At 36.2% G+C, this 14,399-nt stretch overlaps 1 protein-coding gene across 1 annotated transcript in view; it reads right to left on the bottom strand.

Annotated features, from left to right (window-relative positions):
* LOC126373139 (actin-histidine N-methyltransferase) overlaps positions 1 to 2,464 on the bottom strand; it is a 50,567-nt gene extending 48,103 nt beyond the window's left edge. The window contains exons 1-4 of the mRNA XM_050019164.1: positions 2,029 to 2,464; positions 1,681 to 1,902; positions 715 to 803; positions 122 to 261 (exon numbers count right to left, since the gene is read on the bottom strand). Coding sequence (XP_049875121.1) covers positions 122 to 261; positions 715 to 803; positions 1,681 to 1,902; positions 2,029 to 2,332 — 755 coding nt within the window. The 5' untranslated portion in view covers positions 2,333 to 2,464. The remainder of the gene's footprint in view (positions 1 to 121; positions 262 to 714; positions 804 to 1,680; positions 1,903 to 2,028) is intronic.
* Positions 2,465 to 14,399: the final 11,935 nt, after the last annotated feature.

Here is a 14,399-nt window from a genome sequence, read left to right on the forward strand (position 1 = left end):
TACAGAACAAATGCTGTTCCGTATACTTCGAGAGGAAGGGACAACGTATTTTCTGACCTTACTTTTAAATTCTTTATCTAGTGTATCGCTACTCTAACTGAACAGATACATAAAACAATACCTGTAGTTGTCATATGTGAAGATATCCTGAAGGTCTTTCAGCACCGGCAAGTCTAAGGTGTGTATCTTATTGTAGAAGTACGCATATTGCCTCGCGATGCTCCTGTACAGCTTTAGAGATGACTCGAAGACCGGCGACGGCTGGAATGTAGAATATAATGTATGTAAATAAAATTTATAGTTTTCATGTTCCGTTTCTTGTCTTCCTGGGCATGTTGTAACATACTACAGAGGGATATGGACGATAGGCTTGATCCCTTGTCCCCATAAGATTTGCCATATCCATCTTAGGATTTTGTATAATCCATATCAACAGTGGCTGCAAGTTGTCTTTGATTACTTGTGGCTCTACCCACGCCATTAGGGAAAACGTATGTATATAAATAAAATTCATCTTGTCCCAGATCATATTGGTACTGACAAGTTTCTATCTAACAAAGATATTATATCTATACTAATAAAGACAGTTGGAATAAGCATAATTAACCTTGTAAGGCCTCGTAAGGTAAAATAGTTAAACAATGAGGTATGGATTTTGAAAGGACATTCGGTCTGACGACTTCAAATCTTTTTAATTTAAATTTTAATACATACCCTTATCTCTGCCAACTCTTCTGATGTAAAGTACAGGATTGTAGAATACTTTTCAGGTAAAACATCAATGTATGATCTCCAAAATGAATCTGAAATGTAATGTAAATGCAATGTTACTGTTAAAGTTGTATAAAGGCAATTTCTTAACAGTACAGTTGTTTTGAGCATTGTCAATTTGGTGGGTTCTCACCCTATTTTACAGTCAGTTTACGAGTGAAGGTCTGTCAGCTTAATATTAATTAAAAGAATGATGGATATATGGGCTGGTCACTTGATTGTGAATATGTTAATAATTAAAATAGAATGATGAACTAGGAGTGTGTGTTTAAGTACCTATTATAACGTACAGCAATACCCTTACAGAGAACTCAATGATGTATACTATAAAACTCTACAGGTATTTTATAAAAAGAATGCCAACTTCGTCACCAACTCACAACCATGAACTGAACTTTCACATTGTTACGAGAGTTACAACTGACACAATAAACCAAGGCCCTCCATCTTGTCTTGACAGATTTAATAATCGAACTATGCTAATGTAATGCAGATTAGAATTATTATAATTACTATGGTAATAAGTCTGGGTGATTGTAATAATAATTTAAAAATCTGTTAATCTCACTATGAATTATAGGTTTTAAAATAATGAGTAGATTAAAAAGATGTCTTGTGTCAGTTAATAACTAAAATGTTGATTTTTAAGTCTGACAACCCTTGTATATACAAGCCACTTTTGATGATCTTCATAAAGGAGCTACCTATGTTGGTTTAAATTGTCAACAATTATGGCTGTGACAGAACCATTAAAGAATCTAAGAACCTATTTCACCACATGTTTAGAACTGCTGATAGTATAAATGACAATTTATCTGAGAGAGAGATTACTTTCATTCAGAGTTTATCAGCAAGTGACGAAACAACTGTTAAATTGGGAAAAATTATGTTATATGATTAGTTACCAACCTGGATTATTTTTTTCCAATAAAAGATACAATGCCAAAGTGATGTTAGGCATGTTCTGCAGCAATGGATCTACAGAGATGAAGGCAGAAAGAGGGGATTCTTTTGCATCCTTCTCTGTCATCATCACCTTACTCGGTACAGTCAGGATAAGAGAGCCTTCTTTGAATTCCTTTGTAGCTTTAAGACCCAGATCATAGCCTTCAAACTCAGAGATATCCACCCCTGAAATTGTGTAGAATGTATTTTATAAAAATAAGTTACCCATACAGAAAGAACCATTAAAATATAAACTGATAAAGTGCTCTACATGATAGATTTATGAAGATATAAGAAAATTTAAAGAAATACCTTCAAATTGCGCTCCATTTTCCTTTAACCAATGGAGGTACTTGTCAATATTCGCTTGACGAGAGCCCTGCCTGATCGCGTGTACCGGAGCCTCAATATTCCTAACCTCTTTCAGGATCCCTTCGATTTCTAAGTGATGCTCCCAATTCTTAGCCGCGTTATTTGTTGCTTGGAAAATACTCGTCAACTTAAGTAGTTTATCCACAAGAACAGCCAGTTCTTTTCGCTTTTGCTGAACAAACTTATTATTTTCCCTCCCACCAGTTTTCTTCGAAACTTGTTTTGTCGATGATTTCCGACCCATGGCCACTGAAGCACTTATTTAACTAACAGTAAAACTAAGCTATGACACGAAATAATACAGTGACGGGAAATCTAGAACGTGGGAAATATTATAAAACTAAAAATAGGTCTAAAAAATACATTTTAAAATGTTTTTTTTTTTTTTTTTTGTTTTTTTTTTTTTTTTTTTTTGGTTTGGTTTTCCCCGAAGGGTAAGGCAAAGGGAACTATGCCCATACAGCCATGTCTGACGTATTTTTTTTCTTGATGATTAATGAAATGATGAAAGGTGATGATGATGAAACCTAAGCCCCCACCCTCGGAGTAGACTCTTACTCCGAACCCCAAACGAATTAACTCAAAAGTCCGCATAAACTTTTGAGTTATGAAGCGGCTTCCTGACACGAAGCGAAAATAGGCAGATACACTTTGTTTATTGAATACTCCAATATAATAACACTCGCGAATGTCTTCCGACTAACTTAATGCGATCATTAACCACAAAACACCACTTCGTATTAATTATTTAGATTATTCAATGAAGAAAGCAACCGTCCCGTTCCCGCCCCCCGCCAAAAAGCCTTTTTTTTTTTTGTTTTGGTTTTCCCCGAAGGGTAAGGCAAAGGGAACTATGCCCATACAGCCATGTCTGACGTATTTTTTTCTTGATGATTAATGAAATGATGAAAGGTGATGATGATGAAACCTAAGCCCCCACCCACGGAGTAGACTCCTACTCCGAACCCCAAACGAATTAACTCAAAAGTCCGCATAAACTTTTGAGTTATGAAGCGGCTTCCTGACACGAAGCGAAAATAGGCAGATACACTTTGTTTATTGAATACTCCAATATAATAACACTCGCGAATGTCTTCCGACTAACTTAATGCGATCATTAACCACAAAACACCACTTCGTATTAATTATTTAGATTATTCAATGAAGAAAGCAACTGTCCCGTTCCCGTCTCCCGCCAAAAAGCCACATTTTATAGTATTTTTCCTTCCTACAGTGAAAGATGACACTGACAGCAGATGTGTTCCACTTCAAATTAAATACCAATGTGACATTAGACACGACCGCAACAACTAACTAATAATAGTATTATGTTTCAATTTTAAGTGGTGGTGTAATTTAAAATTGATTTAGACTTGGTCTTTGAGAACAGCTACAAAAAACGGTGTCAGACGCTTTTGACATTCAGAACTACATTTATAAAGATCGATAACAATATCCCATAAAATCTTAAAATAAATCTAAAACAAAGATATAAAATACCTGTAGGTATTATAATGCAATCTCAAAAATTCAGACTTTACATTTTAAATTCAAATTAACTGAGTGTTATGAAAGTAAATTAACAAAAAAAAATATTAGGATTTTGCCCATATCGTAATAGAACAATAATACAATGCAGCTATACAAGATAGTAGGTAGGTACCCATTATATTTGTATAGTCCAACATATTGGAAGGACGACATGCTCGGGGTGATTAGTTCACTGACCAAGTCTTCTTCTTCGTCACTTTCTTTAACTTCCTGCTCCCACCCAGCCTAGCTGAGGAATCATGTACATCTACATACCTACCCATATCACACTCGATGATAACTTGGTGATAACACTGAAACCCAGTGTTCACTCATGGTCATGGAGCATACTCCGCAATGCTCCTCCTACTTATACGGGTTCGTGGAATCTGTGTATCAAAGAATATAACTATTCTCCTTATAGATATTATAACGCCTTTCGTAACAAATGTACGCAGGCATCTAATAATTTATAAGAGATTTATTTTTTGCCAGAAAATATTTAGCAAAGCAACTAAGCCTGCTCTATAAATTAGACCTTAAAAGCAATGTCACAGTTGATCAAGCGGCGCTCTGCGTTGTCTGGCAATGGCAATGTCTCTTGGCAGCCATGCGCGCGGTTCCAAGAAAAGTTATTTGAAACCGGCCCACTTTCAACTCGCCCTCCAAATCGCACGGGGCAGGCACAAGAACAATGCATATTATAGTTTTACGACTCTAGATCTGTCTGTATGCATAATTATTTCGAGGAAACGATAGATTGAATTTGCGTTATGAAAAAGGGGTTGATTTTACTAATAGGTTTTTATTTTTTATGTAAAGTTCCTAAAAGGTGAGGAGGACCATTAGCTAAAATTTGAATTAAGTATAATCTAATATTAGTTAGTATCTACGTTCAGTAAACGATTAAGTATACCTACTTATATTGAACCATATTTTAAGTAATTATTTTATGTGGAATGTTAAACCACGTCCTTGCTAGCTGAAATTATGGGATCATCAGTAGGTACAACAAGTTAGGAATTTACTTGAACTTACCAAGGAACCTCTTCTATGTGTCCTCGATGAAAGTAAAGTACCCACCTACTAATAATTCAAATCATTCAAGTAGTCATAAAATATCTTTCATGATCTGTGCACAGAAAATAAACTTTCACGAAAAATCCCACCGGTTTTGAAACTACCTACATTTGAAAGTAATTCGTGCCTTTTGTTAGGTACCTACCTACCTACCAAACATACCTATATTCAGTTGTTTATTCCTAGAATACTACATTTACCGACCTATTTAGGTACAGTATAGTAGGTACGATAATAGGTTTTAAGTTTTAGTGTTTTTCCCAAGAATTAGAATCACGAACGTAGGCGTCTTGATGATCATTGGCTAACAAGTCTAAGTACTTTACATTATAATACAGGCTAACAGAACATAAAACATAAAGAATAATTATTACTTACTGAAGTATTATTAGCAAGAAATATATAATTTTATAGGTAAAATATAGCAAAACATTATGGACAAAGCCAATATTTGATTACGAGTACCAACAATAAATTCCACTTGGTATGAACTCAGAATCATGGTCCGAATAATCCCTCAAACTTTTCGCTGCTATGTCACTAACAGAATGAATGAACAGAGTGAATGTTAAGATGGATGTGTGGTGTGACCAGCCCGTCAAAGGAATTCTTCTATCCTGTATAGGCATTCTTCTTAACATTCACATCTCTGCCGTATGTGATAGAAGTGTTCAAAACAATGTTTAAAATGACCATGAGGTGTTCGTATCCGTGGCAGGTACTTACTATCAATTTAGAACCATCGCATCAGTTACTAGTTGGCACTGATGTACCTATTGTCCTAATGATAACCGACCGAGATGAATTGATTTTGACATTATCATCAAATAACCACATTGATGCTTTGCGGTATCAATCACATAAATTAAAGCTGATTTCATTGAACGTCAAATAAATGTCAGTTTGAGATAGGCCCACCCATATTGCCAATCAGACAATATGCCCTTAGGCTATAGCTAACATACATTATTGTCTAATTGTAAATGGCTATCGTAAAACAAACCATTTATTGATTAAACCCCTGACTACCTAAGTTTATGTTTTGGACAATAAAAGATGAGTAAGGTCTCTTTACTCACGAGCAGAACATTGTTATCGATAGAAGCAGCTATAGTTGTGACAGAGGTAAGCAGCTGCAGCTGTATACAGAGGCAGATTGTAGCTGTGGACAGAAGCAACTGCAGCTGTCACAGAGGCAAACAATTGCAGCTGTGATAAAGGCAAGCAACTGCAGCTGTGACAGTGGCAACCAACTGTAGCTGTGACAGAGGCAAGCAACTGCAGCTGTCAACGGAGGTAAGCAACTGTAGCTGTGTACAGAAGCAAATGCAGCTATCGACAGAGTCAAGCAACTGTACGACATTGGTAGGTAGCAAATTCAACACACACATAGACAACTTTAGTTGGCGGTGCTCGTTTGTAAGACGCCTAATCAGAATCAAAAATTCAAATCATGGATGTTGCTCTGATTTCGAATACCTAAATTAATTGTGGTATTTAAGTACCACGACACACAGTAAGTAGGATATAACTAGCTATACAATGCGGTCGCGAAAAGCACTTACATAGAACATTCTGAAATAATTATCTAGATTGTGATTGAAATTCTCAGACGTGGCCTTTAAGTCGAGATTTTTTTACATCCATGCCATCCTCTTATCTAAAAATGAATGCAAATTAAAGAAGTATATCTAAATAATTTCATCCCTAAGCTTTAAACTAAGTACCTGCTCACTTGTTTTTCTCAACTTTTTGTATGAGTACCTAAACATTCGTAACTAAAAACAACCTATCAACAATTTTTTCGTGAGATCCGGCCATCAAAAAAGACGAGCAATTTTTTGTAACTATCAGGTAAGTACAGGATCTATTTATTTGTAACGTGCATTCGATTGCCAATGATCATAACGATGGTTTACTTATTATTCTCCATGACGTCACAATTGAAGATAAATCGTTTTATTTAGGTACCTAGCGTTTGGTCAATCATCAATATTCTAGTTATCTGAGTGTCTAGATGATTAATAGGTCTCTAGGGAGTACCTAAAGGTTACAATTCATAACGTTATCTGGTTGTGGATTGCCTAGGCCTAACATTTAAATTCATAAGCAACTACAAGCTAATCCATTATTGTAGATATCTGAAATAAATCGCGGAACTCTATTGTTTTGTTATCTGTTTGTTTCCTTATTTATTATTATTGATAACAATTCTGAATGTAATGGAGTTCATGACTGTTAGTCCAAACATACTTACATAGTACCTTACACATATACATCTGAGAACTTTGTAAAAAAAAGTGCCCCCAGGTAGGTTTCTGTTGCTTAAGTTGCTTTTTCAGTTCAGTAGAGAAATAGTAGAAATTTATTAAAATAGGGTAAAAATGGTCGTATCTTTGGATTGCGTTGGCTATGATGCTTCATTTTTATACAGCTTTATAAGACCGCAGATATAAGTACCTAGTATATATTAATTTCAACTTGATACATCCACGCGTTTCCGAGAAAAAGGTCTTGACAAGAAAGACGGACAGACATACGTACACAAAGTGAAGCTATAAGGAGTCCGTTTTTCTTTTGAGGTTCAGAACCCTAAAAATAAGTCCATATAAGTATTAGGTATCTACCCATATTTGATACTTAGGAACGTAGCTTAAGTTTTTGAGATTTCATTGCAATGATTTTTATACACATTTGGGTTGGGTTGAGTCTTTTATCGTGGTTGGCATTATCTGTCCATAATGAAACTCTTTGTAATAATTAATCATTAAAAAACAATAATAATAACCTCAAACTGAAATACTTGTTACTACGTATTACATTTGTATCCCAATAGGTTTTAAAAAATATTGAGAAAGATAAAAAATAATAATAATATTAGGAAGAGTTATGTGCTGTTCCCAGGAATGTTCCCAAAGTGAGAATGTTCCCGTTGTAATAACTCTTTAATAGTAAGAACATTGCCTGCATTTCTTTTTCAAATTGTTTATTTATTATTTATTTATTTATTTGTTTGTACACAATAAAACAGACACAAGAAACATACAAAGAAAACAGATATTTAGTACAGGCAAGCTTATCTCTAAACAAAGATATTTCTTCCAGCTGACCTACGTGACAAGAGAGACTTTCAACGTAAAATATTATATATAAAAAAAAATATATTAAATAAATATATTATATATTTTTTTTATTTTATATTTTTTATTATATTTATTAAATATTATTATTATTGTTCTTTCTTGTACTCTAGTTTTACCTGCCTAAAGGTTAGTTTATAAAATTCTTTCTACATAAAATTTGCGCCTTTTTACTGCCGGAAACTTTCAGGAAGTGGAAACATTCCCGGGAACAGCACATCAGTAATTGGGAAATTACTTACATTCCACTTACTTAATAATACATCCGTAGTCAACAACGGCCTCCGTAGTCCAGTGGTTGAGCGTTGGGCTCACGATCCCGAGGTTCTGGGTTCGAATCCCGGTGGGGACATATCACAAAAAATTACTTTGTGATCCCTAGTTTGGTTAGGACATTACAGGCGATCACCTGATTGTCCGAAAGTAAGACGATCCGTGCTTCGGAAGGCATGTTAAGCCGTTGGTCCCTGTTACTACTTACTGATGAGTACGTAGTCGTTACATGAGTCATGTCAGGGGTCTTTGGCGGCTCAATAGTAACCCTGACACCAGGGTCGATGAGGTTAGTAATCCACCTCACAACCCACACGATAGAAGAAGAAGTAATATAATAGCAGTAATTCAGTATAATTTTGATCGATGCTCCTAGGGCCTATTGTGACAACGACACCCAATGTGACAAATTGGCCTATTATCTTCCTATCTACTATTGTCAGTCCAGACTTTATTTATTGTAAGTATGATGTATTTTTCCGGCCCGTGGTAGCCCAGTTGGTAGAACGCTTGCCTCTCACTTTGAGGTCGCAGGTTCGAATCCAGCACACGAATGATTGTCGAATTTGTTTTCGAACTCATGTTTGGATCATAAATGATTATCACGTGCTTAACGGTGAAGGAAAACATCGCGAGGAAACCCACATTCCCTGGAAATGCATTTTCGAAGGTACGTGACCTAACCTGTATTGGGCTGGTTTTCCCTTCGCGAGCAAGAAGGTCAGACGGCAGTCGCTTGTGTAAAAAACCGGACCTGTTAAATCTTCAGGTTAGGTAAGCGGACCCTGTGAAAAACGGGATGATGTTTTTTCGAGCGATTCCCGTCCGCAAAGAGCAACTTATTGTCAAATTCTTACAAAATTACCTCTGCAATTGAAGAGCACTGGGTATCCCGCTACGCTTTTATTAAACACATTTCCTATACCTAAAGGTTGCCTGGAAGAGATTGCTTTGGTAGGCACGTTAGGCGGTTGGTCCCGGGCTACTAGTCCAAAACACGTCTAACAACCATATGCTTTTTACCCCCTCCGGTTGATTGAGGAGACGCCTGTGCCCAGCAGTGGGATTTATATTTTTATCTATGTGAGTATACCTATACCTAACCTATATCTTATTATTATTCACCTAAGCCCCATGTACATACTTAAACGGATTGTCTCACGAATACCAAAGCGACACACCTTTCATTATGAAGTCACCGCTAGACCTGCAGGCGCACGGTTAAATAATAGTCCTGCAACGCACAGGTTTGAAAGTTTTCCAATGGCGTGCGTACGCGCACGTTAAGGTGCTGCCACACCAGCTTTTATAAACATTTACTTTTTTTTCAAATGCATTTTTACAATATTTCCGCGAGCTGTAGGTACTGTAACTAAGTAGGAAAATATATTCTAAGTTACATCCTGCCAATCATACTCAAATATTCAATTTATTGTTGACTCGAGTAAAGGATATATAAGAATTTTTGAATAAATACCTAGATGTATTTAATTGTAATGTTGGTATTAAAAGTAGCTGTTTACGGGTGGGTGTGGGTTTATAGGTTATATTATTAATATTGTGTACGTAAGATTGTGTTGACAAGTAGCAATCAGTGTAGTACTTGACAATACAAGGTACGCAAACATATTTATACAAAACAAATATACAAAAAAGTGAAGTTATTATTTTATATACAATTGGTCGTAATTAAAGGACACTCAAAATATGTTTTTTTTTTACTTATTGTAGATTTGCCGCAGATGGCATTAACTACTTGGTCGGACAAATGGCGAGCGCTGAAGGCTCTCACCCGGTACAACGTTTAAGACAACAGGCCTGAGGGTGCCCAGTTGGGCGCCTGAGAGAAAAAAATATTTGAAAGAATTAATCGACCCTAGTGGGTCGATAGCGATAAGCGCTGATCGAGGGAAATCGTCGACCACGCCGGCGGAGTCGGTATCGAGGTCCTAAAGTGTTTGGTGTCGCGAACTGATTGGCTGCCTCTATGGCTAGAATAATCGGGTCGTCGGGATAGTATATTAAGTCCTTCGTTATGATATACTCAAACCTTTACCTTTAAGGATTACACCTACCTACCACGTTGGTCTAACAGAAAGCTCGACGAGGTGTGGGTATTTAGTTCATCTTGCGATATATGTACCTCTGACTATCCCAATTGGGATACAGACGTGATCTTTTTGAACATAACAATGTTATGTAAAGGATCATTAGCTTAGGTATATTTATTTCCGTAGATAATATGTATGTATCATATGATTGTATGAATGTTTGTGTAAGCACCTTAATTCTAGGCTGTTCTATTATAGACCATGAGCTCACCGCTCGTGGCATACATTAGCGACGCCTGAACTTTAACTTAATATCGAAACTTGGTTACTGCCCGAGAATTCAATTTACATTGTAATAAATTGTTATAGAGGGGTTGGTTTGTTGATATATGTATACTTAAATAGTATATCAGTGAGCGTCAGAATCGCCGGTCACTCGTATTTTGATGGTGCTCAATAATCGCTGCCACATTAGTGTCACCTGGAGCCTATCACCAAACCTTTGCTTCCGTGTTTTAGAAATAGAATAACATTTAAAGGTGACCGGTGGTTCTGACGGACACCGGTCACTCGGTAAATCCTCGAGTACTCACTGACTTTAGACTAAGAATAATAAATTGTATAAAATGATGGAGGTGCGTGAAGTCGCAGGATTGGCTAGTTTACAATAATATTCAATTAAGGCCTCTGTCGCGATACGCCTAGATTAAATAAAGCTGAACCGTCGACTTGGAAACCATTCGAGTAGGTGATATCATTCGGTTTATGCAGAATGCATGTAATAAGGAAGAATGTATGTAATGAATAATTAAATATCAAAAGTATTTGCATCAAATTGAATGCAAATTTTCCTTTCCTTTTATAATCTTACATGACAACAGGGTATACTGGGTGTTAGTGACGTCGTAACGAAAACTTTGAGAGATGATTCAGGACATGATTCTTAGTTGATATCAAGTGCAATTTTCCGTCGCAAAAGTATGGAACGGGAACTAAGTTAAAAAACAAAACTTTTCATAAGTTTTCCGACAGGAAATTCCACTTGATATCAACTCAGAATCATGGTAATCACCCCCCTTAGTATTCGTTACGATGTCACTAACACCCTGTATAATAAAAGGCGTAGTCAGAATGCAACGCACGACAACTTACCCCAATTAAAATTTGCAATCGCTGGCGAATGGGCGAACCATAGATATAGCTGTTGTTAACAATTTACATTTGACTACACATAAGTGTGAAAGCAATTGAAATATTTACAAGACAGTTTTAGTAGTCCTATTATCTTTTTTATTAAAAAATCTTAAACCTTATCGAATCTATACAGTAACTTTTGAAAAAGAACTGTGTGCTACTACTTAATTACGATATAAGTTCCGCTATCCGTTATCACTTCTGCCTAGTAGTTCACAAATCTACAATAAATAAATCTAAAAAAATAGAGAAAATATACTACCTATATGTAACTTATGTGTTATAATATGAGGTAATTTATCATAGGTTCTATCTAATACAATCTGTAGGTGCCTTTTTGTAAAAACAAATGTTCTCATCTTTTCTAATAATAGAGCAAAGGACCCCATACGTATATCATCAAAACAATCATAACATAATTATATGATTCATATCATAATATAGGTAGGCAGTTTACTTTCGATGTCACTTCGCTTCGGTAACCGTTATGACGTAGAAGTGACGATTGCATGGTGACGGGATGTCTGCAAAATGCAGGGCTGTGACTAGGTGGTTTGAGATATTTATCGATATCGATCAGACATAGAGGTTGTCGATAGAACACATATGTTGTCGATAGTCTCTATGGCACCGCCAGTACCATCGCATGCGTTTCAGATGAGAATAAATAATTAAGCAGCAATCATAGTTTTAAAACGCAGCGTTCAATTTTAGGAGTAAGTACCTTACCTGCATGTCCATATTTCGTACTATGTTTAGTCTTCTTCGTTGTGAGGTGAATTATCAACCTCATCAACCCTGGTCAGGGTTATTATTGAGCCGCCAAAGGCTTTACTATGATTAGTAAAGTCACAAGTCTTCAAACTCAAAAATATTTTTATGCAGTTGCTAAAGTATAATAAAAACTCATAAAAGAAGACGATTGATTGTTAACTAATTGTAATCATTACTAACTAGCGTCATCGACCATTGGCCACCGTAGTCTCAAAATTCTTCATCACATTGCAGTGACATTTGAAGTAGATGAAGTCATCGACAGTGGTAACCGATCTTTTGGCAGCACTATATTCCACTGACACGCAAATCTGCGCGAATCATCGGATCAATTACGAAGGATTGCATCATCGAAGGATTACTCATGGTCACAGCATGATGTTCGTCCTTCTGTCCGTGGGCAGAGGTCCTTTAGTCATCCTACACGTGATGTAACGTCATTCCTAAACTGTGTAGAGTCACTACTAACCGCAATATTGTAAACAATCATTTAGTAACACTTTGACGTTAATAGAGACAAATAATATTCAATTCTAAGATGCACAGTGTCGCAATTTTGTCGTCCTACGTTTCCTGAGTAATGTCACCACGTTCTAGGTTTACAATGGCTTGTAGATTTAAACTACGTTATCTGAAGCGTTTATTTCCTGCGAAATATAAGTAGATACCTAACGTGTATCATTTACAGTTCAGTTTCCAAGAATTATGTCAAATCTTATCCAATTTATAGATTAAATACAGACAAAATGAAAGACTACATACTTATATTTAACACCTAGGTCGTCTAAGTAAGTTTCTCCCATCTCTGGCCACATCGTAATTTACCATCAGGCGAGATAGTGGTCAATGGAGCCTCAAAACATGTAGCTGACGGAAATCTATCAAGTTGTAAGTAGGTATGTGGTTTATTCCAGAGAGACTAGAGAGATGACTAACCTCGAACCGGCAGAATCGACGTTGGTTTTTTGTTTCAGCGACGTTAGTCCATTGCTCGTCTAGGACGTAGGTAGGTGCCTCTTTCAGAAAACCCTTCTTAGCACATTTGACAATCTTATGTAGAATAGATTTCTTTTTATTATAAATGGACGCTACACACAAAGACAAGACAATAACATGAAAAAATTTCATAAAACAATTACTAAAAAGCAGAACGGATCATAATAAAAAAATAATGTAGTGGTGGACGTCCTGAGGTAAAGGGCCTCACTCAACACAATTCGCGGCGTGATCCACGTCGCACACAGGGGTATTTTGACAATCTACGCGGCCAAAATTATTTTATGTTCTTATTTTTTTCTAAAGGATATAACTTAGTAGAAAAAATATTTTTTGGGATTTATAAGGAGGTTTTATTATAAAATATTCACTATATAACATTTTACAGAAGTAAATTTTATGTAAAAAAAGATTTATCTGTTGAGTTTATTACTAGTTTTCTTCCTCGCTCTCTGAAGAATCGACATTGACCCAGGCATGAGAAGCGTGATAGTTTCTTGCAAAAAACACTGCATTTTTCTTCTTTTAAAGCTTCTCATACAATAAAATATATGTTGGCATCAGAGTCTACATCATTTGCAAACTTTTGTTTGAACTGTGATTGCTGTGAACCGTCACATCCCCATTTTGAAATTAATTTTAAGCTCTCTCGTTCTTGTTCTTTTAATGTTGTTAGAATCTTCTAGGAAAATAGATAAACGCCTAACTCTATGGTCAACCAAAGGTTGTAAATCGGTTTCAGCATAGGTACTCGTTACTCTGCATGATTCTGGTGGCGGATAACATTCTTGTTTTGCTTTCTGTAACAGAGTATAACAAGGAAAGAACTTCTTGTTAGTATGTCTTACTATTTCGTATTGTCGACGAGTTATTTCGGCTTCTACAAACGTCGACAATGCTTGTATTGGAGTAAGTGAGCTTGATTTTTCTCTTGTTGACTTAGAAAAAGCCTTTTTATATTTTGACGCCGAGTTGGAGTACTGGTGATCTCTTTAAGTATTTCGGAAGCATCTCTTTTTCCGGATTTCCTCAATTCAACCTGAGCTGCATGAATGATAATATCTTGTGCTACAACAGACCGAATCTCTTCAGTTTTCCTCCTCTTGGTTCTTTCACTCGATTCGTTAAATAACTTAGATGGCTGTCCTGGTCGATTTTGTGAAATGGCGGGTATCTCAAACGTTCCTTCAAGCCACGAGTGGTTAATTTTGAGAAATACGTCCTCCTTCTTATGTGCGTTTAGCCATCTTTGCTTAATTTGTGATTTGAAGTG

Source organism: Pectinophora gossypiella, chromosome 15, assembly GCF_024362695.1.
Source record: "Pectinophora gossypiella chromosome 15, ilPecGoss1.1, whole genome shotgun sequence".
Taxonomy (NCBI): Eukaryota; Metazoa; Arthropoda; class Insecta; order Lepidoptera; family Gelechiidae; genus Pectinophora; species Pectinophora gossypiella.